Source organism: Emys orbicularis, chromosome 2, assembly GCF_028017835.1.
Source record: "Emys orbicularis isolate rEmyOrb1 chromosome 2, rEmyOrb1.hap1, whole genome shotgun sequence".
NCBI classification, from domain to species: Eukaryota; Metazoa; Chordata; order Testudines; family Emydidae; genus Emys; species Emys orbicularis.
In genome coordinates this window covers 298,142,015-298,169,924 of record NC_088684.1, presented here as the reverse complement: position 1 = coordinate 298,169,924, position 27,910 = coordinate 298,142,015, and the positions used below count along the sequence as shown (strand labels likewise).

At 45.7% G+C, this 27,910-nt stretch overlaps 1 protein-coding gene across 1 annotated transcript; it reads right to left on the bottom strand.

Annotated features, from left to right (window-relative positions):
- Positions 1-3,695: 3,695 nt before the first annotated feature.
- LOC135873904 (uncharacterized) lies at positions 3,696-27,156 on the bottom strand. Its single transcript, XM_065398513.1, has 2 exons — positions 27,060-27,156; positions 3,696-7,513 (listed from the first exon to the last, which is right to left on the bottom strand). Exons 1-2 carry the CDS (start codon positions 27,154-27,156, stop codon positions 3,696-3,698), a joined length of 3,915 nt encoding a protein of 1,304 aa, XP_065254585.1.
- Between the last annotated feature and the right edge of the window lie 754 nt (positions 27,157-27,910).

The following is a 27,910-nucleotide window of genomic DNA, read 5'->3' as shown; positions in this document are numbered from 1 at the left end:
CCCTGCGTTAATTAGGTGCCTGGACCCTGAAGAAGACACACATATAAGGTGAGGTGGTGGCCTTGGGGGGAATAGGGGCCAGGTGGGAGGAAGCAGTGGGGTGAGGTGGGGGAAATAGGAGGTAGGTGGGGGGGCAGTGGGGTGAGACGAGAGGGTGGGGGGAATTTGGGACATGCAGGGCTGCGGCAGCAAGAGAAAGAGGTAACTTTCCCCAGCTCCAGGACTGCAGCTGCTGGGGAGAGATCCCCCTCCTTCCCAGCCCCAGCTCGGGGGCTGCTGCGGCGGGGGAGACACCCCCACTTCCTTCCCAGCCTCAGCTGCTCCGGAGGGGGAAAGACATTTGGAAAGATCATTAAGTGGTCTGCCGAGACCCTCACCAATTTTCAAGTGGTCCACGAAAAAAAAGTTTGAGAACCACTGAGTTAGAATGTTAAAGTAAACAGTCTTACTAGCCTTTCAGCCACTCCCATTCCCCTCCCAACTGCTGCCCCTCATCCTGGAGGCATCCCATTGCAGCCTGTTTTATCTAGTCTGGTGCCCCATAGCAGAGGTGAGGAGCTGGTCTATGAGCAGGGTGATCTTCAGGACTGTCCTCTCTTTCCTTCTCTTCCTCCTTTTCCTCCCGCTGCTGCTATTTGCTGCCACATCCTGAATTCTGTAACTCCTGCGTTTCTCCCTGTAACACTCTCACTCTGGGGACTTTCCAGTGCTGGGCTGACAGCAGCTGAGCTCCCAGCCTGGCTAATTCACACTGTGCTTCAGAGCCAGACAGTCCCGCACTGTTAGGGCAAAATTGTCCTTCTGCAAAGGCCTTGATCCAAAGCACGTACTGGAGCGGGGGCAGGGCATGGTGCCAGCCAGAAGGCGAGTTCTGTCCATTTCTCTGCCCCAGACCAGGGAAAATGTGCAGATTAAATAACTTTGCATATAACCACCAGGGAGAGATTTCCAAAGTTAGTTGTGTCCAAACCTCCTGTGCAGTTACCCAGAAGGGACTTGGCTCTACAAGGACAATGCTCAGATATGAGGGTTTTTTGTTTGTTTTCTATGTTATTTTATAGCACCAATAGTGTACAAGGTGCTGTAAAGTTCATGCAAACGCAGTTATATAAAGTTAATCCTATATTCCATTGGGTCCCCCCAAATCCCACTGAAGCTGGTGGTAATTTGGGGGGGGGGCTGCAAGAAATGCAGAATCAGGCTCTAACTTTTCTATTTAATTAAAGAGAAAATATCCTTCCTTCAAATGATTTGAAATAATTTCCCATGGAACCCTGTGGCTTCGATAAGTGGCGGTCTCAGGCAGCCAAGAGAATAACTGTTCATGTAAAAGGGAACAAGGGTTTGAACATTAAACAATTAAATGTGATCTGGGGTTTCAGGTCAAGTTATCACCATTCAAAACCTGTTACTAAAGGCACAGGATAAGAAAGGAAAGCAGTTAAAGCCTTTGAAGAGTAAAGGTGTGACGTTGCACTCCACATGCTTTATGAAAATATGCTGATGAATATAAATATGACAACTGAAATATGCATTATGCTAAATATGCCATGTAACATATCTTTGCAAAGGTTATGATCTATTGAATATATTCATCCTATTTGTATGAATGTATCATTTTTATATCTGAAGTTATGAGCGTTGTCTCTATGCTTGTATTTGAAATGTTTGCTGTGGGAAACACATAAGGGAGGTTTGTCCAACCTATTGTGAAGGGACTATTCAAGTAACTGGAAGTACTTGACTAACAATGGATTTTGGGAGACGCCAATCCACATCTGCTGAGCTAACAGGTAAGCAATGGCATTGGCCTGCAAAAAGCTGATTCATTCATGGACATGTGACTTGCCCAGGTGGCTACAAACTCCATCTTGCTGCTGTGATTTTAACAGAAGAACAAAGGGGTTTCCGCCCACAAGAGAGAGTATATAAAAGGCCCTGGAAGCCCCTCCATTTTGTCGTCAGCTGGCTTAAGATGCTGCCAGTCAGGAGAATGCCCCTGTTTATCACCTGAGATGTAAGCTGGAACTAACAAGGACTGTACCAGGGGAAAGGATTGGGCCTGTCATAATCCAGTCTGTGAAGCATGTTTATTGGAACATCTTTGAGGGTGAGATATTACCTATAACTAGATCCTCAGTGTATTAAGTTAGCCTTGCGTATTTTGGTTTATTTTACTTAGTAACTTACTTTGTTCTGTCTGTTATTACTTCAAACCACTTAAATCATACTTTTTATACTTAATAAAATCACTTTTGTTTATTAATAAACCCAGAGTGAGTGATTAATACCTGGGGGAACAAACAGCTGTGCATATCTCTCTATCAGTGTTATAGAGGGCGAACAATTTATGAATTTACCCTGTTTAAGCTTTATACAGAGTAAAATGGATTTATTTGGGGTTTAGGCTCCCAGAAGGACTGAATACTGGGTGCTGGGAAAGTCCCTGTTAACTGAGAAGCCCTTAAACGGAGTGAATCTCAGTTTCTGTGAACTGCAGGGGTACGTGACCCAACCTCTTGGTCTGTGCTGCAAGCCGACTGGTGTGTCCAGCACAGACAGACGGGAGTGGTGTGAACCCTTTTCTGGCAGAGGGGTTTGTTCTCAATGGTATCCCAGCACATCTATTGACAGTCTTGAGTGAGTTTCTGTGACCCAACCCATCGCAATGGTGTAGTTGAACAGGATCTGTGCACAACTGATTGCTTTGAGACACTGGTAGTGATTTTAAGTGAGTTTTAAGTGTACTGGCTGGAGAACAAACAAGGTGGTTACTGGTTGTTATTTTTTGTTTGATTATTTTGGGTAAGTGAAATAGGGACAGAAAAGTAAGCAAAATGAGTGATAGTGAAGTGCAAAAGAAACTTGAACTTCACAGAAGCCAGATAGAAGAAAAGGAAAGGGAACACAAAAGGCAGATGGAATTAAGACGAATGGAGATTGATGAGAAGGTGGCCCAGGAGAGGGCTGCACACCAGCAAGCACTGGATTTAAAAGACAAAGAAATTGAAGCCAGAGGTTAGCCCAGCAAGTTGCTCAGGAGGAGAAGGAAAGAGAGAGGCAGCATGAACTGGAGGTGATGGAGTGGAAGAGACGGAACCCTCCAGCAGTTGGCTCCACTTCCCCAAAAATCCATAAATGGGAACGGTTATGCCCACCGTACGATGAATCCAGTGATATTGCCGAGTATTTCATCACCTTTGAGACACTGTGCACTCTCCATGCGATTTCTGAGGATCAAAAGATGACTACTTTTGTTGCAAAATCGACAGGGAGAGCTCTGGACTTATTCAATAAGATGACTATTGCTGATGCTTCAAACTATGGTAAATCTAAGGAATTGGTTTTAAAACAGTTTCAGATTACACCTGAAATCTACAGGATAAAATTCAGGAGCCTTAAGAGGGGAGCTGGATTAAGTAATGTGGCTTATGTAAATGAAATGAGAGATTTACTAGACAAGTGGGTGAGGGGAAAAGGCATTACAGGCCTTTAAAAAATGTGTGATTTGGTTGCTCAGGAACAGTTCCTGAATATGCACAGCAAGCAGCGGCCTTCTGCAGGGTCCCACCACCACTGGGGGAAGTGGCTAGACAGTAGACTGCAGTCACCACTGAGAGAAGTGGCTGGACAGGGACTGCAGAGACGTCCTCCAGAAGGGGGAGCACAGAGTGTGGCATGGCTGGAGGGCTGTGTCACGGAACATGACACCGGGATCCTTGGAGGGACACGGGTTCAGGAGCAGAAGAGGTGACAGGAGGAGCATCACCAGAGCAGGGCACACTGGCTCCCGGAGCTGGTTCCCATGTCGGCCGCGAGGAGACACCAGAGTGGTGAGTGAATCCCGTTACACGCCTCTTGTACATATCCTCCTCTCCCGGCAGCAAGGCCTCATTATTGGCAATCTTTCTTATTATTTCAGCTACTTCCCTCACACCCTGAAGTGATTTTATTCTTTCTTGGTACCCGGACTTTTGTTCCTGTTGTTCCGACATGATCATCAGGTCAATGTATTCTGGAGTGGACAGCGGGTTGGGTTTCAAAGCAATTGCTTGCAGATGTTGGAGGCTGCGAGATGATTTATCAATAAGCTCTATTAATATCTCTTGCACTGCAGCGTATTCCTGAGACAGCTTCTCGACTAAATTCTGTGTCGATAACACCTCATCAGATGCCTTCTCATACTTTTCTTTCAGTTGTGCATAGGTCTGTTTCTCTTTTACTACCTTATATACCCACCTGTACTTTTGATTGAAATGAACATTCCAGACACATTTACCAGGGCAAACTGTGCAATATCCTGTATTCCTATCTATAGCTGCACACCCACGCTTACCATCATCATTAGGGATTTTACAGGGGTAGTGACACGTATAGTGACACTGCTGGCAGTTTGTTATGTAGTTACCTGTACCAGAGATGTCCTTCTGCACTGACACTGATATCTCCACCTCATACTCAAAGTCTTTACTGGCCTCCATATCACCCTTATGCTGTTCCAAAGCTTCCTGTGTCTTTCTCAGTTCTTCTAGCTTCATCAGACCGGCTTTGATTTGTGGCTGCAGCCCTTCCACGGCCATCTCCAGCTCCTTCCGCTCTCTGAGAACTTCCTGCGTTAAAGTTAAACTTCTGGTTTCTAATTTAACTAAGGATTCAAAAAATGTCTTCATGCTCATGGCTCCCATTTTCCAGAACATTTCATCAGAATTAAAACTGCCCTTGTCAGCTCCAGCATTACAGGCAAAGAGTGCGGAGTTATTGAATTTGAAATGAACAGGGATGTCATCAGCATCTTTAGCACAAGGGACATCAGCTGTATTAATGGCCTCTACAACAGGGGGCGTCTGTCCATCTGCGAAGGTGATCAGGATTTGTATATTGTCTTTTATATCCTTCCCAAAGATAGAGAGCACTGAGTCAAACACGTACTTCTGGGCATGTGTCAAACGAGCTAGTGAGGCCTGAACTACGACACAGACGGCGTCTATGTGATCAATGGCCCCTGGGGTGGAGAAAAACTCTCGGATCTGCCTTGTTACCTCTTTGTCTTGCTCTATCCCTCTGGTGTCACCAAATCCCGGGGTGTCTATTATAGTCAGGGAGTAGGGGACTTGGAAACCCTTTTTGTAATTAACTTCATAGGCTGTCACTTCAGATGTCTGGCTCTCAGCTTGGCTTCTCTTTGCAGTCTCATGGATTAGTTTGAATCTGAATTCATCTTCCCATTGCATACCCAGGACATAATTGATCATCCCATTGATGAGTGTAGTTTTTCCTGACCCAGTTTCTCCCATCACCATAATGACTTTGTTAGGGATCTGTAGGTTCTCTTTCCCCAGTCTATACTTTAGATATGTTGCATTAGAACCAAACACCGCCTTCTCTATTGGAAGTGCATAAACTGAGGGCTGCCCTTTTTCTATCAGAGTGCTCTTCTTGAAGAAATCTTGTACTAGTGTCTTTAATTCTTCTCCTGATGTGGAAATTGATACCTCCTCACCTGGGTGACTCACAGTCCCGTCTGCATACACAGCTGACACTCGGAATCGGTGGGGCATCTGAGGCCTCAATCCATCAATTTTACAGAACTCGGTTCTCTTTCCTGTCCTTCGTTCCAGCCATTTCTCTTTCCCCTCATGACTTTCACCTCCAGCTTCCTCTTTATATTCCACCTTATACTCCCTTATACTGACTCCATCTCCAATGACCCTTGGACTCTCCCAGGTGAGGGCGATGGCTGATGATTCTACATTGGCTTTTTCTGGCTTCCCAGGCGGGCTGGTAGGAAGCATCTTCACAGGATGACTCACGTCACTGCTCACATTGAGCCCTGATTTGCTCACTGCAGCGTATCGGAACTGGTACTCAGTGTTTGGACAGAGCTCCATTACTGTGAAGGTCTCTTGTTTATTATTTGTATCCACAGCTGTCCAGTTCTCTTGCCCTACAATTCTGTACTCCACCCGATAGCAGGATATTTCATCCCTTCCAAAGGCTGCTGATTTAAACATGAGCTGCACACGATCATGTCTGACTCCATCTATCAGGAGAGAAAGAGGTTTTGATGGAGGTTCATAGTTAGTGCTGACCAGGTCTCCATTTTCATAGAGGTAAATTGAAGTTCCTGGATTGTCCTCATCTGGGACAGAGGCCACAATGAATCGAGTTTTCCCATTATATTTATTGACACGGGCAAAGTCTGAAATGGATTTTGCAGATTTTCGGGCTTTTTGATTTCTCTCTTTGTATTCAAACCACAGTTTGGATTTCTCACTGACAGAACTGGCTGATGCAGGATCTTGGGTATTCTTCATAAACTGGGTCTGAAGCCAAAGTATTAAATCTGATAAATATGGTTCCTCTTCATGTAATGAAGTGAACATAAAGGCAACGACAAAGTCATTCATGGGGTCAAGTACTATTTCATCCAATTTATTCCGGGAGGACACTACTTCCACATCCTTTAGGGCAGAAAGATAGGAATTGACAAAATTCATTTCTCGTTCCTTTTTATCCAGAAATTCGTTGAGTTGCTGGGTATTGAACGGTGACTGGTTTTTGCAAGTTAAAATGTCCACCAGGGCCCCTTCCTCTTTTCCACCTCCACGGATGGAGGGTAAGAGTCTTGCTAGTTGTTTCTGGAAAGTCTGTTTGTGTTGCTTACACAGATCTCTGAATTGCTGGATTTTCCTCTTGATTTCGGGGAAGGTTGAGGCAATTGGATTCTTCAATGCATCATTACATCGCATGTCTAATTCTGTCAGTTGCTCCAGGGAGGTTTGAACATCAAAGATCAGTTCTATGCTGATCTCACGCACCAGCTGAGCAGCTCTGGAATCCAGCTTGGTCAGCGGGTACAGCCGGACTCTCACTGGTACGGCCTTCTCCCCGCTGTCACCCAGCAGCTGCGGGAGGGTGGAGTATGTTTTCATGGCATCTAGGTAAGTAACTGGATTGTTCTCAAGACCAAAATCACCATAAAACGTACAAGTAAGATTCTCAGCTTGTTCTTTATCCCTGTCATCCATTTTGAGAGCTCTTTCCCCTTCGATGGAAACCTGGGGTATCTTTTTAATCATAACCTGGAGTTTTTCCTGTATCTCTTGTACATTCAAGGATGAAGAGACTTCCTGATTGAAGACAAAAAAAGCCTGAGCCCCGTACAGCACAGCTGTGACCACGTGGGTGGCCGTGCCTTGGTCAAACACAGCAGGGTAAGAGACATTCTCTGCTCCTAAATGGCTCATAGTTAGATGCTCAAACCTGGCTATGGCAGAGTACTGGAGAGTGACTCTGATCTGATGTTTAGATGTTTTGGTGTCATTTAAGTATTTGGCAGATCCACTTACTTCAACCAACCCCCCCAGGAAACTGGCCTTCAGCGATGCTGTGACATTGAGGGCATTGGCCTTGGCTTCAATGGTGTCAGATGCGATGATCTCAAATTCTGTCCTACGTTGTGGTTTTGTGTTTACTTCCATGCGAAGCTGTTCCAGGCCCCACAGTGTGATCCCTGGAATATTAGAGACAAACACATGGTAACGTAACAAATATACACATAGGATGCAGAGTCTATCCATGATTTAATTGTTTGTAATTTCTGAGATGAAAGAAGAACATGTGAAGGACATCAGATAAACAAGCTGATCTGGTAACATATAAACATGCCAAATCAAGGCTGAACTACATCCCTAATCACCTTCCCTTACCATGGATTTATATAGGGCCATAAGAATATTTTCTGTCTTATTATCTATCCCTTTCCTAATGGCTCCTAACATTCTGTTCGCTTTTCTGACTGCCACTGCACATTGAGTGGATGTTTTCAGAGAACTATCCATTGTTCTTGCGTGATAACAGCTAATTTAGACCCCATCATTTTATATGTATAGTTGGGATTGTTTTCCAATGTGCATTACTTTGCAGTTATCAACATTACATTTCATCTGCCATTTTGTTACCCAGTTTTATGAGATCCCTTTGCAACTCTAAGGCAGAAACTCAATGCCCCTCTTACATTTTTCGTTGCCTTTGGTTTGGGTTTCTACTCTTGGAAGATTCAATTTCTGCTGCCCTGGGGAATAGTTCTTCCACTGAGGCCATCTCTGGTCAGAGCTACAGAATTCTTGTTAGCAAATGCCATAGCTAAGGTTGGAACCTCATTTTCATTATAACCCCGTTTGTCTTTCTCTTACTGAACTTTACTTTGGACTGAGACCAGGCAAGCTGAATGTATTTTTTTTACGCTGTTTTAGATATACTCTCCCCCTTTAAATAATTAGTCAATTTCAGATTCTTGGACCCAGTTGAACTACGCTCACCCAAGTGAGCAGAGGGGAGAAAAGGACCAAGATTCTTATGCCATCTTTTGGTGCCTCAATTTTAGGGGTTTCCATGGGGTAATTCAGCTCCCCATGTAAATTAGAGCAGCCAATGATAGCCAGAGTTCAGCAAAACTCCAGCGATGCCATTTCCCCCCCAGCCACATCCCTGCAAAGGGGAGTTGCTCATCTAGGGATGCCCCTATCTGAGAGGAATTATTTATTGTTATTTTCTCTGATGACAGCACCTAGACTAGAGGCCTTACTTAACAAGGGTGTAGCAATGTGTGTATGTTGGGGGGCGGGGGTTAGTCAGGCACACTTAATTGTAAATATGTTGACATACAGAGAAACCCTACAGTCAGAGAGAGAGAAACAAAAGCAAATTTTAACAGTATTGTATATTTTGGAATTTTGTGTAGACCTATATTTGTTATGCTTCGTAGGATCATAGTTCTGCAAACAAGAATCGAGCTCTTTTTTGTTTGATCCCTGCTCCTCTTTACTTAGGCCTGGTCTACACTACAGAGTTAGGTCAACGGAAGCCACCTTATGTTGATCTAATAACGTATGCATCTACACTACCAGGTACCTTCCACGACCCAAATCGCTTGTAACATCGACTGAATTACTCCACCCCCGTGAGAGGTGTAGTGCTTAATTCAATGTTGATAGGTTGACAGAGAGGCAGTGTAGACACAGCATTGTTTAAATCAACTGGATTGGCCTCCAGGAGGTGTCCCACAATGCTCTGCTGTGATTGCTCTGGAGATCGTTTCCAACTCCGCAGCACAGCAGCCAGGTACACAGGAAACATCCCTTCCCCGTTAAAGTCCCAGGAACTTCTGAATTCCCATTTCCTGTTTGATCAGCATGGAGAGTTTGCCAGCCCAGCTGATCATGGCGACTCAATGACCCAAACACGCTCCAGCCTGGAGTACACAGGATGTGTTAAATCTTGTTGGTCTGCAGGGTGAAAAGTCGGTGCAGGCACAGCTCTGAACCAGCCGGAGAAACATGGACAGAAGACAAGCGAGGTGAACAGTCATTTTGGTTCTGCACTGCAGACATGCCGCTTCTACCATGAGCTGCATGTGATTCTTAGTGTTGATCTCATCACTACCCCCAAAAGTAGAGTGAATACCTTCCAGGAATCTGAGTCCTGGGCCACCCCATGCAACAACAAGGAGGGGGTTTTGGACGAAGAAGAGGAGGAGGAGAATGGGAGGCAGGTGAGCGGGTGATCCATTCTGCCCAAGAGCCAGGAGCTATTTTTAACCCCGGAGCAGCCCAGCATCGTGGATGAGCATGATGCCGAGGAAGACATCTCCAGTGAGTGTGCAATTTCAGTGAAACCGTAGGGGGTGACATGCTCTTACATTTTGATTAATATGAAGAAAAAGTGAGGTGTAGTGGGTATCTGATTCCCCATGGCCACCCCAGCTATCAGGGGTGTTAGAGTGGGGAAAGATTGCACAGTTCAGACCTTCATGCAGATGCAATTCCTTTCTGATCCCCCCCGCCGCCTCCCTTCTCCTCACTTTCACTTCCTTATTTGACCTACAACCCTAGATCGGTCCTTGTATTTGGTCTCCATCACAAAATTTCCTGCCTGACAACCACTATGTCTCCTTCAGAGTTGCTAGCTTTCCCTCTTTCCCTCCCCTCACTACCCAATCCCTTCATAACATCCAATCCCTCAACATCTCCTCTGCTTAGGATGACCAGATGTCCCAATTTTATAGGGACAGACCTGATATTTGTGGCTTTTTCTTATATAGGCTCCTATTACCCCCCAACCCGCTCTCCCGATTTTTCACATTTGCTGTCTGGTCACCCTACCTCTGCTCTAAGTCCCCTCCATCCTGCCCTTTCGTCCCTCTCCTCCATTGTCTTAGCCACTGATGCTCTCTGCTCCACACTTGGCCCATTTGACCCTCTCTCCTATCTCAAGGTCTACCCAACCAACCTTGGAGGGGGGAGGATAACTGTGGAGCTAACATGTTGTTTGTGGCCATCGTATTGCTCACTCTGTTGGTGTGTTATGCCCCTTACCTCAACCGGTGTCTGTTCTGTCTTTGAGGCAGGGATCATGCCACTCTGCACTCAGCACTGTACACACACAGTGTGACCTCACTCTTGGTTGGAAATTAGGCACTTTTGTAATAAACATGTTAATTTAACAAAAATTCCACGTCTTTGCTCCAGCCAAGTCCTCTGGCAGAAGTCCCACTGCCAGGTTGACCTCCTCCACTACAAATGTCATTTCTCTTTCTACAGCTCTGCCGTATGCCTAGCCAAGGAGCACTGCTTCGGCATCCTCATCAGATTCCACATCCATATTTCCAGATGGCTATTTAGGACCTTTGATTCTCTCCTTAAACCCTCCCCTCTTTTGCCCCCCCCCCCCATAACTCTCCATTCAGGATTTGCTTTTTCAAAGAAAAATTGACAAAATCTGATAGCACCTCTGCCTCCCTTCCCTGTACCTTTTTCTGCCATCACCAGCGCCAAGGTCTCTTACATGCTCTCCTCCTCAAATTTCTCCAGCGACCCCAGCAGCCCCTTCCCATCCCACCTCCTGCCTCGGCTCCAATCTTACCTCCTCCTTCATCTGCCTGCTCTCCCTGTCCCTTGGTTCATCCCACTCATAGTACAAGCACACCTTAGTGTCTCCCATAATAAAACTTACCGTGACCCCACCTGCATCTCCAACTATCACCCAATATTTTTTTGTTCGTCTGCTGATTGAATGTGATGTCTACAACCTCTGTCTGGAGTTCCTCTTTTCCAGCTGCATCCTAGACTCTCTCCAGTCTAACTTCTGCCCCTGGACTCCACTTGAACAGCTCTTACCAAAGTCTCTAATGACTTCTTCCTGGCAAGGCTCAGGGCCTATGCTTCATCCTCATCCTCCTTGACCTGTTAGCTTCTACTGACACCACTGACCATGCTCTTCTTGAAATCCTGTCGTCTTGCTTTTTTTAAATACTTCTTGGTCTGGTTCTCTTCCTACTTCGTTCACCATTCCTTCAGCCTTTCATTCTGTGTGTCCTTCTCTCTCCATCAGCGTCTGATGGAGGCCCCACAAAATTCCTTCTTTGGCCCGCCTCCTTTTCCCTGACACGACCCCCCTGGTACTTAGTATTCAGGTTGCCTTTGCACAAATGAACACTCCATTTTAACAATCTACTTTGAAAACTATAGGTGGGTAGCCAGGTCTGGATTAACGAATGTGCAATCAGTGCACTTGCATAGGGCCTCTGCAACAGGGTATCTTGCCCCATGGGCTGGGGCTAAGTCAGCCCTGATTACAGGACAAGCCACACCTGGGTTGAATCAGGTGATCTCACGATAAAAAGAGCAGTAAATTGCAGTGAAGGGGGGAAGCCCAGGAGAGACTGTGCTATGTGTAGATACTGCAGGGAGCACAAAGGCTTGGCAGGGCTCTGAGTCAGCAGGGAAAAATGTGAAAAAGCAGGAGAGAGTGGGAGAAAGCTCTCCAGATAAAAACGCCTGGGAGAGACCTTGGCCAAGCAGGGGAGTAGAGGGCCAGTATAGAATCAGAGACTCATAGAAGATTAGGGTTGGAAGAGACCAACACCAACTAAATCATCCCAGCCAGGGCCTTGTCAAGCCGGGCCTTAAAAACCTCTAAGGAAGGCGATTCCACCACCTCCCTAGGTAACCCATTCCAGTGCTTCACCACCCTCCTAGTGAAATAGTGTTTCCTAATATCCAACCTAGACCTCCCCCACTGCAACTTGAGACCATTGCTCCTTGTTCTGTCATCTGCCACCACTGAGAACAGCCGAGCTCCATCCTCTTTGGCAGGGCTGTCCTTAGGATTTATGGGGCCCTACGCAGTATTATTAAACTGGTGCCCCTGTGCCCGGCTGCAGCCCGGGCTCACAGCCTGGCGGTGGGGGGAGGGACGAGGCAGCAAAGGATAACAAGACGCCCAGCCTGCCTCACGGTGGTGGAGAGTCACAGTTCCCCAAAGAGACCCCCGTACCCTCTCCCTCATGCAGAATGGACATGCAGAAGGTACCTAATTAAAAGCACTAAACTTGGGAATAAAAAATGCCAGTCACAGGTTTTTTGATATGCCCTGAAGTTTGACAGAGATTTATTTGCAAAAACTTTGTAGTAAGGGTGAGTCAGCTGTCCTGCTGAATACAACATTAAATATGGAATACATGATGCTGCTCTTCTCTGTTTTACATTTTCTTAATCAGTATTTCTAAGCTGATTTTATATTTAAATGTACTCTTAAGCCTTCATAAAGTAATCAGTCCAGATTACTACATATTTCACTCACTGAAACAAAGACATTATTTTAAATTAATCAGTCACAGAGGGTTAGTGTGTTCATAACACTGTTCACTGCTTTTAGAAAAAGGGACAATAATTTACTGTGTGGGATCTCCATAACAATACACATGTTCATGAAATTTCATCAACTTTAAAAAATATGTTTCCAAAGATTTTAGGCATAACAAAGGATTTTATATCATACTAAGGTACTGATTTTACTGGAGAGTTCTCTTAAAACTAGTTCATCAGATAGTCAGAAGTAAAGAAAGGGAAACTCTATGGCTACGTCCTCACTACGGGGGCGGGGGGGGTCGATTTAAGATACGCAAATTAAGCTACGCGAATAGCGTAGCTGAATTCGACGTATCGGAGCCGACTTACCCCGCCGTGAGGACGGCGGCAAATCGACCTCCGCGGCTCCTCCGTCGACAGCACTTACTCCTACCTGCCCGGGTGGAGTACAAACGCCGATTCGGGGATCGAATGTCGCGTACCGACGAGACGCGATAATTCGATCCCCGAGAGATCGATTTCTACCCGCCGATTCAGGCGGGTAGTGTAGACGTAGCCTATGTCCAGCTATCTGGAAGGAAAGGGGTGTTGTCCCTTTAAGGGCTCTCTTCAATGTGGGGTGAGGGTGGGGATGAGGGGAGAGAGGGTGAAGGGAGAAAGGGATGGACAGAAAGGACAGGAAGACTTTGGAAGCAAGTTTCTTGTACTATAGTAATTAAAATGTGTATGTTAGAGAAGGGTGGTCTTTTGAAGGATTTATTTAAAAAACTATATGTCTGAAGATCCAAGCATTTAAGGCTAAAGATGATTGTGCATCTAAAAAATAACAGGAGTACTTGTGGCACCTTAGAGACTAACAAATTTATTAGAGCATAAGCTTTCGTGGGCTACAACCCACTTCTTCGGATGCATATAGAGTGAACCATATATTGAGGAGATATATATACACACACATACAGAGAGCATGAACAGGTGGGAGTTGTCTTACCAACTCTGAGAGGCCAATTAAGTAAGAGAAAAAAAACTTTTGAAGTGATAATCAAGATGGCTCAGTACAGACAGTTTGATAAGAAGCAAGTGTGAAAATACTTACAAGGGGAGATAGATTCAATGTTTGTAATGGCTCAGCCATTCCCAATCCCTATTTAGCCCTGAGTTGATTGTGTCTAGTTTGCATATCAATTCCAGCTCAGCAGTCTCTCGTTGGAGTCTGTTTTTGAAGTTTTTCTGTTTTAAGATAGCCACCCGCAGGTCTGTCAAAGAATGGCCAGACAGGTTAAAGTGTTCTCCCACTAGTTTTTGAGTATTATGATTCCTGATGTCAGATTTGTGTCCATTAATTCTTTTGCGTAGAGACTGTCCGGTTTGGCCAATGTACATGGCAGAGGGGCATTGCTGGCACATGATGGCATATATCACATTGGTAGATGTGCAGGTGAACGAGCCACTGATGGTATGGCTGATGTGATTAGGCCCTATGATGGTGTCACTTGAATAGATATGTGGACAGAGTTGGCATCGGGCTTTGTTACAAGGATAGGTTCCTGGGTCAGTGTTTTTGTTCAGTGATGTGTGGTTGCTGGTGAGTATTTGCTTTAGGTTGGGGGGTTGTCTGTAAGCGAGGACAGGTCTGTCTCCCAAGATCTGTGAGAGTAAAGGATCATCTTTCAGGATAGGTTGTAGATCTCTGATGATGCGCTGGAGAGGTTTTAGTTGGGGGCTGAAGGTGACAGCTAGTGGTGTTCTGTTATTTTCTTTGTTGGCCCTGTCTTGTAGGAGGTGACTTCTGGGTACTCGTCTGGCTCTGTCAATCTGTTTTTTCACTTCAGCAGGTGGGTATTGTAGTTTTAAGAATGCTTGATAGAGATCTTGTAGGTGCTTGTCTCTATCTGAGGGATTGGAGCAAATGCGGTTATATCTTAGAGCTTGGCTGTAGACAATGGATCGTGTGGTGTGTCCTGGATGGAAGCTGGAGGCATGTAGGTAAGTGTAGCGGTCAGTAGGTTTCCGGTACAGGGTGGTATTTATGTGACCATCGCTTATTAGCACAGTAGTGTCCAGGAAATGGACCGCTTGTGTGGATTGATCTAGGCTGAGGTTGATGGTGGGATGGAAATTATTGAAATCATGGTGGAATTCCTCAAGGGCTTCTTTTCCATGGGTCCAGATGATGAAGATGTCATCAATGTAGCGCAAGTAGAGTAGGGGCGTTAGGGGACGAGAGCTAAGGAAGCGTTGTTCTAAGTCAGCCATAAAAATGTTGGCATACTGCGGGGCCATGCGGGTACCCATAGCAGTGCCGCTGACTTGAAGGTATATATTGTCCCCAAATGTGAAATAGTTGTGGGTGAGGACAAAGTCACAGAGTTCAGCCACCAGGTTAGCTGTGACATTATCGGGGATACTGTTCCTGATAGCTTGTAGTCCATCTGTGTGTGGAATATTGGTGTCCCAAACCGGACAGTCTCTACGCAAAAGAATTAATGGACACAAATCTGACATCAGGAATCATAATACTCAAAAACCAGTGGGAGAACACTTTAACCTGTCTGGCCATTCTTTGACAGACCTGCGGGTGGCTATCTTAAAACAGAAAAACTTCAAAAACAGACTCCAACGAGAGACTGCTGAGCTGGAATTGATATGCAAACTAGACACAATCAACTCAGGGCTAAATAGGGATTGGGAATGGCTGAGCCATTACAAACATTGAATCTATCTCCCCTTGTAAGTATTTTCACACTTGCTTCTTATCAAACTGTCTGTACTGAGCCATCTTGATTATCACTTCAAAAGTTTTTTTTCTCTTACTTAATTGGCCTCTCAGAGTTGGTAAGACAACTCCCACCTGTTCATGCTCTCTGTATGTGTGTGTATATATATCTCCTCAATATATGGTTCACTCTATATGCATCCGAAGAAGTGGGTTGTAGCCCATGAAAGCTTATGCTCTAATAAATTTGTTAGTCTCTAAGGTGCCACAAGTACTCCTGTTATTTTTGCGGATACAGACTAACACGGCTGCTACTCTGAAACCTGTGCATCTAAAAATCTATGCAAGGATTTTTTAGAGATGTGATTTTATAATCTTCACCAACTCACTAATGAAATATTTTTAAAGCAAATTTTAAACTAAGGTCCTGTAGACTGACATGTTCTGAGTAAATATTACAGTGATGCACAACTGTTTTGTCAGTAAATTCAGAAACTGACAGTATATACCTGGGGGTTGGCAAATGCCTGTTAAATGGCTTCATTACCCCTTGAATGGCTCTTTAACAGTTTCAATGTTGTCCTAATACTAATAGGCCTGGCAGGCTGGAGACTTTTTCACTTTTAAGTAACTAGATCCCCTCTGGAGGAAGACTCACCAGGCTGCAGCAGCCACAGCTGTGGGAGCCTGCAGGACGGGTCAGAACAGGGATAGGAAAACCAGGAGGGTGGACACTAAGACCCAGTGGTGCCCCAAATTTTCAGATGCCCTACGCAGCTGTGTATGTTGCCTATGCCTAAGGACGGCCTTGCTCTTTGGAACCCCCCTTCAGGTAGTTGAAGGCTGCTATCAAATCCCCCCTCACTCTTCTCTTCTGCAGACTAAACAATCCCAATTCCCTCAGCCTCTCCTCGGAAGTCATGAGTCCCAGCCCCCTAATCATTTTCGTTGCCCTCCACTGGACTCTTTCCAATTTGTCCACATCCCTTCTGTGGGAAGCCCCAAATTGGACACAATACTCCAGATGTGGCCTCACCAGTGCCGAATAGAGGGGAATGATCATGCCCCTCGATCTACTGACAATGCTTCTAGTAATACAGCCCAATATGCCGTTCGCATTCTTGGCAGCAAGGGCACACTGCTGACTCATATCCAGCTTCTCATCCACTGTAACCCCCAGGTCCTTTTCTGCAGTATGTTCTGGAGGACTTAATAAATTGGACCCCAAGAGGGGGTTTGTTTGAAGTGCCTTTTGAACTGAGTATCTAAAAGGGCCCTGAAGAGGGGGAAAGCTGAGCAGGGCTATGCCGAGGCACCCCTGGACATGAAGGGTTGCTCAGGAGGGGGCTGCACAGTATTACAGCCCACATATCGGGGATCCCCAACTTCTGGACCCAAAAAAAGGGATGGGCAACTGGCAGTCTGGGGTGGACAACACCCAGCCCACCAAATCACTTTATTTGGTCCACCACCTTGAACGCTGGTGTGTGTGTGTGTGGGAATTTCCTCAGCCCCTGTCCCTGTTCTCACCATATTGCTCTTGTATCCTGCAAGTGGAGCTTGTGACCTGCCATGGGCCATACAAGGCATGTTGTCCTTGCTGTTGTGAGAGCGCTCTATTGCTCCAGTAGCGGTTGGTGCTGCCTAGCTGCTCTTTAAAATCTTTATTACATTTTCTTTGTTTTCCCCTCCTCTCGTGACACCCCATCTGGTATCTTTTTGTGATTTCCCTGGGGGGTGCAACCCACAGTTTGGGAACTGCTGCCTTACGCTTCTTATATTTGCTGTGAGCAACACTTCCACCCTTTTGGGTATTTGGATTCACAGTCATGGTGTCACCTTTTTCTCCCCTTTCCCTAGACCCTCACATCCAGCCTGTGTCTTCCTACATTTTCCTACACAACAGCTTTAAGATTCAACCTTTCTTCTCAGTCCACACAATTCTGAGCCAGACCCTTGTCATCCCATGTCTTGACTACTGCCTGCTTCTCCCCTTTCTGGTCTTGACAAATGTAATCTTGCCCCACCGCAGTTCCCTTCAGAGTGTTGCTGCTAAAGCTATCTTGGTTCATTGCATTGACTATGTCTCCTCCTCTCTCACCTTGCACCCCTCCACTTGCTCCTTCTCCATCACATCAAACACAAGCTACTTTTCTTTATCTTTAAGATCTTTTATGGCTTACCCTCTTCCTATAAACTCTTAATGCCTTATTGATAGGGCCTACCAAATTCACGGTAAATTTCATGGTCATGGGAATTTTAAAATCTTAAATTTCATGGTTTCAGATATTTAAATCTGAAATTTCACAGTGTTGTTGCCGTGGGAGTCCTGACCCAAAAGGTGGTCATGGGGGGGATCACAAGGCTATTGTAGGTGGGTTGTGGTATTGTCACCCTCACTTCTACGCTGCTGCTGGCGGCAGCGCTGCCTTCAGAGCTGGGCTCTCCCCTCAGCTGCAGAAAGCTCTGTGGCTGCTGGCTGAGGTTCCTGGAGGTGGGACTGACCTGGCCCCGGGAGTGGCCTGTGTAGGGGAAGAGGAAGTCTCATTCCTCCCCAGCCTGGCTGGGACTAGCCCAGAACATGGTAGGAGCCCCCAGCTGGGGCACCCCCAGCCCTGCCCCTCCCCAGCTCAGGGCCCATTCCTGCCCATCCTGGCTAATAGCCATTGATGGACCTATCTTCCATGAATCTATCTAGCTCCCTTTTGAACCCTGTTATAGTATTGGCCTTCACAACACCCTGTGGCAAGGAGTTCCAGAGGTTGACAGTGCATTGCGTGAAAAAATACTTTATTGTGTTTGTTTTAAACCTGCTACCTATTAATTTCATTTGATGGCCCCCTGTTCTTGTATTATGAGAAGGAGTAAATAACACTTCCTTATCTAATTTCTCTACACCTGTCATGATTTTATTGACCTCAATCGTATCTCCCCTTAGCAATCTCTTTTCCAAGCTGAAAAGTCCCAGTCTCATTAATCTCTCCTCATACGGAAGCCGTTCCATACACCTAATCATTTTTGTTGCCCTTTTCTGAACCGTTTCCAATTCCAATATATCTTTTTTGAGATGGGGCGACCACATCTGCACGCAGTATTCAAGATATGGGCAAACCATGGATTTATATAGAGGCAAGATGATATTCTCTGTCCTATTATCTATCCCTTTCTTATTGATTCCCAATATTCTGTTCACTTTTTTGACTGCCGCTGCACATTGAGTGGGTGTTTTCAGAGAACTATCCACAATGTCTCCAAGAACTCTTTCTTGAGTGGTAACAGCTAATTTAGACCCCATCATTGTATATGTATAGTTAGGATTATGCTTTCCAATGTGCATTACTTTTAGGGTGACCAGACGTCCTGATATTTAGGCGTTTGTCCTGCGTCCCATCCGATGTTTGGTTGGGTATTTCGCACTCCTGGTTGTTGTTTTTTTGCTCCACCGGCGGGACTCCCCTTCTCCCCCCCATGTGTCCCGATATTTTCTTCATCCCATCTGGTCACCCTAATTACTTTGCATTTATCAACATTATATTTCATCTGCCATTTTCTTGCCCAGTCACCCAATTTTGTGAGATACTTTTGTAGCTCTTTGCAGTCTGCCTGGGACTTAACTATCTTGAGTAGTTTTGTATCATCTGCAAATTTTGCCACCTCACTGTTTACCCCTTTTTCCAGATCATTTATGAATATGTTAAATAGGACTGGGCCCAGTACAGACCCCTGGGGGACACCTCTACTTACCTCTCTCCACTCTGAAAACTGACCATTTATTCCTACTCTTGGTATCCTATCTTCTAACCAGTTACCGACCCATGAGAGCACATTCACTCTTATCCCATGACTGCTTATTTTGCTTAAGAGCCTTTGGTGAAGGACCTTGTCAAAGGCTTTCTGAAAATCTAAGTGCACTATATCCACTGGATCTCCTTTGTCCGCATGCTTGTTGACCCCCTCAAAGAATTCTAGTAGATTGGTGAGGCATGATTTCCCTTTACTAAAACCATGTTGACTATTTCCCAACAAATTATGTTCATCTGTGTGTCTGACAATTTTGTTCTTTACGATAGTTTCAACCAATTTACCTGGTACTGAAGTGAGGCTTACTGGCTTGTAGTTGCCAGGATCACCTCTGGAGCCACCCATACCATACCACCCTCACTTCTGCACTGCTGCTGGTGGCGGTGCTGCCTTCCGATTTGGGGTCCTGGCCAGCAGCCACTGCTCTCCAGCTGCCCAGCTCTAAAGGCACCGCAGAAGTAAGGGTGGCAATACTGCAACCCCCCTACAATAGACAGATTTCATGGTCCATGATGCATTTTTCATGGCCATGAATTTGGCAGGGTCCTACTTACTGAGCTCTCAACCCCCAACTCTGCTCTGCCAGTGAGGCCAGGCTTCATTGCCCATTCATAGGTGCCGACTTCCCCTCTGGCTAGTGAGTGCTTGACCCCCCCCTCTACCCCAGGCTGCACCCCAACTCCATCCCTTCCTCCAAACCCCCACCCTGCCTCTTCCCACCCGTGCTCTGCCCAAACCCATTCCCATTCAACCCCTTCCCCAAGTCCCTGCCTCCACCCCATCTCTTCCCCACCTCCTCCTCCCCCTAGCGTGCCGTGTCCCTGCTCCTCCCTCTCTCTCCTGGAGTGTCCTGAGCGCCTCAAAATTGCTGTTTCATAGTGGGCAGGAAGTGCTGTGAGGGAGGTGGAGGAGTTGGTCAGGGGGGCTGCTGGCAGGCGAGATGCGCTGGTGGGAGCTTGGCTGCCAGTGGGTGTGGAGCACCCGCTAATTTTTCCCCACGGGTGCTCCAGGCCTGGAGCACCCACATGTGCCTATGTGCCCATTAGTCAAGTTGTCTCACGAGCATTTTCATGCTTTCTCCCATGTCACCTTTACTGCCTGTAACAATCTGTAAAGCCGAAACCTTTTCCTCCATGAGAATCTTCCTTTTAAACTCTGCTTTGCAATGATTCGTGCAAAACATTTGACCACGGCTAGGCAGTGGATGGACTGTGGCTGTTACTGTATCCTCCTCCTCCCCTGTTTGTTTGCTGTATCTATCTGTTCTCTCTCAACATTTACTGAGATTGTGAGCTCTTTGGGGTGGGGATTCTGTAGTAAAGTAGTAAAGCCTCTATGTCAAAAATGGCATTACCAGTTTCTGAGTCACTGATAATGCAGAAGAAAATGGTCTTGAATGCATATGGATCAATGTCTTAACAGATAAAGCACAAGATAGAGTATTAGTTGGTGTCTACTATGGATCAACAAATCACACTAGGGAACAGGATGACCAGCTCCTTAAGAACCTATCAATGATGTGTAGGAAAAAAAAGGCAAATGAGCATAGAGGACTTCAATTTATATAAACATAAGAATGGCCACACTGGTAAGACAAATGCTCCATCTAGCCCAATATTGGGCTGGGGCACAAGACTTATGAGGAGAGGCTGAGGGAACTGGGATTGTTTAGTCTCCAGAAGAGAAGAATGAGGGGGGATTTGATAGCTGCTTTCAACTACCTGAAGGGGGGTTCCAAAGAGGATGGAGCTCGGCTGTTCTCAGTGGTGGCAGATGACAGAACAAGGAGCAATGGTCTCAAGTTGCAGTGGGGGAGGTCTAGGTTGGATATTAGGAAACACTATTTCACTAGGAGGGTGGTGAAGCACTGGAATGGGTTACCTAGGGAGGTGGTGGAGTCTCCTTCCTTGGAAGGTTTTTAAGGTCAGGCTTGACAAAGCCCTGGCTGGGATGAGTTAGATGAGGATTGGTCCTGCTTTGAGCAGGGGGTTGGACTAGATGACCTCCTGAGGTCCCTTCCAACCCTGATATTCTATGATTCTATGATTCTATCCTGTCAGACAAATGCTCCATCTAGCCCAATATTGGGCCGGGGCACATGACTTATCCTGTCTGACAGTGGCCAGAGCCAGGTGCTTCAGAGGAAATTAACAGAATCAAGTGATCCATCCCCTGTCATCCAGCTCCAGCTTCTGGCAGGTGGAGGTTTAGAGACACCCAGAGCATGGAATTGCATCCCTGACGAATTTTAGTGACATACCCTGGAAGTCTCATGCTGCCAGTACTAAAACATCCTTAACATTTCCAAATATTGTAGTTGACAATTTCCTAACTCCAAAAGTGTTGCATCCGAGGTGGGAGAATTCTATATTAGGCCTCATTTTGACAGATGAACAGGAACTGATCATAGAATTAAAAATTAATGGTAGCTTAGACACAAGTGATCATGACTTGATCACATTTATAAAGTGAAGGCAGAATAAAATCCAGACCAGTTATATATAGCTGGTCTGGATTTTATTATTGGTGCCTTATTCTTGGTGCTTTACCAGGGCCAATTTCACAAAACTGAAGACAATTATGAGCCAAATCAACTGGGAGGAAGAATTTAATAAAAAAAGTGAATAATAATTGGTAATTATTTAACACTTTACTAGATGCCCAAAAAATGACAATCAAGGAAGAAGGCCATATTTGGGGAAGTGAAGGCAGATATAGACAGAGAGATAAAATATATAAAAATAAATGGAAGAAAGGGGAAGTTAATAGTAATCAATATAAATCAGAAGCTTGTAATTGTAGAAAATTGATAAGGAAGCAAAGGGACACAGGGAGAAATTGATGGCCAGCAGAGTTAAGGGCAATAAGAAGGTGTTTAAGTATATAGGAACAAAATGAACCCTGGGAATGGTACTGGGCCATTACTAGATGGAAATGGTAGAATTATCAATAATAATGCAATAAGTATTTCTGTTCTGTACTTGGGGGGAAAGGGATGATGTCATATTAGATAACATTCTTTCCATTCCATTAGTCTCTCAGAAGAATGTTAAACAGCAGTTACTAAAGTTAAACATTTTTAAATCAACAGGTCCAGATAACTTGCATCCAAGAGTTTTAAAAGAGCTGGCTGAGGAGCTTGCTGAACTATTAATGTTGATTTTTCAATAAGTCTTCAAACACTGGGGAAGTTCCAGAAAACTGTTAGAAAGCTAATGTTGTGCCAAATTTTAAAAAGCGTTAATGGGGATGACCCAGGTAATTATAGGCCTATCAATCTGACATCTATCCTGGGTAAGATAATGAAGTGGCTGATATGGGACTCAAATAATAAAAAAGTAAAGAAGGGGATAATATAATTAATGCCAATCAACTTGGGTTTGTGGAAAATAGATCTTGTCAAACTAGCTTGATCTCCCTTTTTATTATTTTTATATATAAATTACAAGGTTGGTTGGACAAATTGGAGAGAGTCCAAAGAAGAGCAAGAAAAATGATGAAAGGTCTAGAAAACATGACCTATGAGGGAATATTGAAAGAACTGGGTTTGTTTAGTCTGGAGAAAAGAAGACTGAGAGGGGACATGAGAACAGTTTTCAAATACCTCAAAGGTTGTTACAAGGAGGAGGGAGAAAATTATTCTCCTTAACCTCTGATGATAGGACAAGAAGCAATGGGCTTAAATTGCAGCAAGGGAGGTTTAGGTTGGACATTAGGAAAAACTTCCTAACTGTCAGGGTGGTTAAGCACTGGAATACATTGCCCAGGGAGGTTGTGGAATCTCCGTCATTGGGGATTTTTTAAGAGCAGGTTAGACAAACACCTGTCAGGGTTGGTCTAAATGTTGCTGGTCCTGCCATGAGTGCAGGGGACTGGACTTGATGACCTCTCGAGGTCCCTTCCAGTCCTATGATGCTATGATTCTATAAAGGTAATAGTGTTGATGTAATATATTTAGATTTCTGTAAGTTATTTCACTGATGACCACAAACACCTTTATTAAAAAAAACCTAGAATGATATAGAATTAACATGGCACACATTATATGGAGTAAAAGCTGACTAACTGATAGGTCTCTCAGTACCTTTCCCAGAGCTGAAGAAGAGCTCTGTGTAGGTGGAAAGCTTGTCTCTCCCAGGAACAGAAGTTGGTTCAGTAACAGATATCACCTCACCCACCTTCTCATCATCAAATGGGGGTCTTGCAGGGGTCAGTTTTTGGCCCTATGCTATTTAACATTCTTTATCAATGACCTGGAAGAAAATATAAAAACATCTGATAAAGTTTGCAGATGACCCAGTGGTAAATAATGAAGACAGGTGACCGATTCAGAGCAACCTGGATCACTTGGTAAACTGGGCACAAGCAAACAATATGCATTTTAATGCGGCTAATTATAAATGTATATATCTAGGAACAAAGAATGTAGCCCAGACTTCTAAGAAGGGGTACTCTATCCTGGGAAGCAGTGACTCTGAAAATTTTTTGGGGGGGTCACAGTAGATAGTCAGCTAAGCCTGAGCTCCCAGTGTGACGCTGTGGCCCAAAGGGCTATTGCCATCCTGGGATGTGTAAACATGGGAATATCAAGTAGGATAGGTTATTTTACCTCTGTATTTGGCACTGGTGCAACCACTGTTGGAATCCTGTGTCCAGTTCTGGTGCCCACAGTTCAAGAAGGATGTTGATAAATTGGAGAGGGTTCAGAGAAGACCCAGGAGAATGATTAAAATATTAGAAAACCTGCCTTATAATGAGAGACTCAAGGAACTCAATCTATTTAGCTTACCAGAGGGTTAAGGGGTCACATGATTACAGTCTAGTCCAGGGGTGGCCAACCTGAGCCTGAGAAGGAGCCAGAATTTACTGATGTACATTGCCAAAGAGCCACCGTAGCATGTCAGCAGCCCCGCATCAGCTCCCCCCTCAGCGCCTCCCGCCCACTGGCAACCCGCCGATTAGCGCCTCCTCCTCCCTTCCCACACCTCCTGCCCACCATGATCAGCTGTTTCGCGGCATGCAGGAGGATCTGGGGGGAAAGGAAGGGAGGAGTGAAGGTGCTGGAAGGGGTAGAGGCCTCAGGGGAAGGGGTGGAGTGAGGGTGGGGCCTGGGGCAGAGCAGGGGGTTGAGCAGTGAGCACCTCCCGGCACATTGGAAAGTTGGCACCAGTAGTTCCAGCCCTGGAGTCGGCACCTATGCAAACAGCCGCATATCAACCTCTGAAGAGCTGCATGCGGCTCTGGAGCCAAAGGTTGGCCACCCCTGGTCTATACTATCATGACTGAAGCACTTAGAGGAGAAGAAATGATCAGGAACAGTCAGCATGGATTCACCAAGGGCAAGTCATGCCTAACTAACCTAATTGCTTTCTATGACGAGATAACTGGCTCTGTGGATGAGGGGAAAGCAGTGGACGTGTTATTCCTTGACTTTAGCAAAGCTTTTGATACAGTCTCCCACAGTATTCTTGCCAGCAAGTTAAAGAAGTATGGGCTGGATGAATGGACTATAAGGTGGATAGAAAGCTGGCTAGATCGTCGGGCTCAACGGGTAGTGATCAATGGCTCCATGTCTAGTTGTCAGCCGGTATCAAGCGGAGTGCTCCAGGGGTTGGTCCTGGAGCCAGTTTTGTTCAATATCTTCATTAATGATCTGGAGGATGGCGTGGACTGCACTCTCAGCAAGTTTGCAGATGACACTAAACTGGGAGGAGTGATAGATACCCTGGAGGGTAGGGATAGGATACAGAGGGACCTAGACAAATTAGAGTATTGGGCCAAAAGAAACCTGATGAGGTTCAACAAGGACAAGTGCAGAGTCCTGTACTTAGGACGGAAGAATCCCATGCACTGCTACAGACTAGGGACTGAGTGGCTAGGCAGTAGTTCTGCAGAAAAGGACCTAGGGGTTACGGTGGACGAGAAGCTGGATATGAGTCAACAGTGTGCCCTTGTTGCCAAGAAGGCTAATGGCATTTTGGGCTGTATAAGTCAGAGCATTGCCAGCAGATTGAGGGACGTGATCGTTCCCCTCTATTCGGCATTGGTGAAGCCTCATCTGGAGTACTGTGTCCAGTTTTGGGCCCCACACTACAAGAAGGATGTGGGAAAATTGGAAAGAGTCCAGCGGAGGGCAACAAAAATGATTAGGGGGCGGGAGCACATGACTTATGAGGAGAGGCTGAGGGAACTGGGATTATTTAGTCTGCAGAAGAGAAGAATGAGGGGGGATTTGATAGCTGCTTTCAACTATCTGAAAGGGGGTTCCAAAGAGGATGGATCTAGACTGTTCTCAGTGGTGGCAGATGACAGAACAAGGAGTAATGGTCTCAAGTTGCAGTGGGGGAGGTTTAGGTTGGATATTAGGAAACACTATTTCACTAGGAGGGTGGTGAAGCACTGGAATGGTTTACCTAGGGAAGTTGTGGAATCTCCATCCTTAGAGGTTTTTAAGGCCCGGCTTGTCAAAGCCCTGGCTGGGATGATGTAGTTGGGGGTTAGTCCTGCTTTGAGCAGGGGGTTGGACTAGATGACCTCCTGAGGTCCCTTCTAACCCTGATATTCTATGATTCTATGCCTGGTGTAGATAAAGTAGATAAGGAAGTGTTATTTACTCCTCATAACACAAGAACTAGGGCTCACCCAATGAAATGAATAGGCAGCAGGTTTAAAACAAACAAAAGGAAGTACTTCTTCACACAACACACAGTCAACCTGTGGAACTCCTTGCTAGGAGATATTGTGAAGACCAAAAGTTTAACTGGGTTAAAAAAAGATCCAAGAACCATTTAGATAAGATGGTCAGGGATGCAAATTCATGCTCAGGTGCCCCTAGACCTCTGACTGCCAGAAGCTGGGACTGGATGACAGGGGATGGAGCACTCAAAATTGCCCTGTTATGTTTGTTCTTTCTGAAGCACCTGCCACTGGCCACTGTCAGAAGACAAGATACTGGGATAGCTGGACTATTGGTCTGACTCAGTATGGCCGTTCTTATGTTTGTTCAACTGCACTAGTGACTCCTGTTGTGCCAAAGGGAGCTCTGCTAAAGGCTCGGCCTGCGAGGAACTGGGAAGTAGGCCGGCACATGGCCATGCATGGGACAGAGCGAGCGCCCGGCTGGAGGTTCCAGTGGTGCACCATCAGGTGGGAGAACTCCTCAGGGGACAGGGGGACTGGAGAAGAGTCAGGGAGAAGGTGGCTGCCTGGCATCCGAGTCAAACACAAGCTGACTTTAGTCAAACACAAGTTCCTGGGCTGAATATGGAGGATGGAGGCAACTGGCTGGGATTCCATGGCCTGTGCTAAATAGGAGTTCAGACTAGTTAATCTGATGTTCCCTTCTGGCCTAAATAGCTGTGAATCTGTGAGAAGAGTCAGACTCCTATTCCCTTCAACTGAGCCACCGAGACATTTGTGATCTCCCAAAATTAGCCTCCTTGTGCACAGAGCAACTGTTGGATGGCTGGAGCGGGGGTGGCCTCAAGATGGAGAGAGGCCATCCCTACACAGATTTTAAATGCCAGGAAGTGAGGGTTTAAACTCTATTGGTTGGTGGGTGGGGATGTGAGAGAGCAGCCACCCTGAGAAAAGATCAGGGGAAAATAAACCCTCCCAAGTGGGCAGCGGGTAGTTTCATTTAATCAGGCACATGAGATGTTTTAGTTGTACATGACCTAGAATGAATGGCAGCAGGTCACCAGCCCAATGCAGGGACCTCCTGTCCCATCTGGATACTTCAGCCCAGACCCTGGGGAATGTGCTGGGCCGTTTCCATAATAACTATAACCAGAGCCACTCACAGCGCACTTGGCTCGTTCTCAGGTGTGAAGGGGTTTGGACTGTGACCCTTTCCTCTTTCACTCCTGAGTTCAGGGCTACAGCTGGGGAATTACCTGGGATGAGAGAGTCGCTGTGGCAGTCGTACAGCATCCCCAGCTGGAACGGGCGGCCCAGAGCCGGCAGCTCAATGGCGTCAGCTGATCTGGCCATTGTTCCACACCCAGACGCTCTCCCCTCTGTCTGACCTGCAAGAAATAACTCGTGTTAAATTGAATCATAGAAATGTAGGGCTGGAAGGAACCTTGAGAAGTCATCAAGTCCAGCCCCCTGCACTGAGGCAGGATATAGTACACCTAGACTATCCCTGACAGGTGTTTATCCAATTTGTTCTTAAAACCCTCCAATGATGGGGATTCCACAACCTCCCTTGGAAGCCTGGACCAGAGCTTCACTATCCTAACAGTTAGAATTTCCCCCCTCATATCTAACCTAAATCTCCTTTGCTGCAGATTAAGGCCATTGCTTCTTGTCCTACCTTCAGTGGATGTGGAGAATAATTGATCACCATCTGAATAGTTCATTTAGACAGGAGAAGAATAAGGAGGAAATGACACTGGGACACAGAAGAATGAATGGGATAGAGAAGGTAAATAAGAAGTTCCTATTTACACTCTCACAGTACAAGATCAAGGGACCACTCAATGAAATTAGAATACAACTAATTAAAACTTGATAAAAGAGATACATTTTAAAGCAACATAATTAGCATGAGGAACTCACTGCCACTAGACATCACTGAATCATAGAATCGTAGGGCTGGAAGGCATCTTGAAAGGTCATCTAGTCCAGCTACTTGCGCTGAGGCAGGAATAAGTGCACCCTGACCACCCCTGACAGGTACTTATCTAACATGTTAGATAGAGTGCTCTACAATTTACACCCCTCTGGTGCTTAATGCTGTACC

Bases quoted from the DNA above. Each gene is read 5' to 3' on its own strand.
- LOC135873904 (XM_065398513.1), bottom strand. From the start codon at position 27,156: ATGGCCAGATCAGCTGACGCCATTGAGCTGCCGGCTCTGGGCCGCCCG. The intron at 7,514-27,059 runs GTAATTCCCCAG...CTAATATTCCAG, and splicing joins CAGCGACTCTCTCATCCCAG to GGATCACACTGTGGGGCCTG.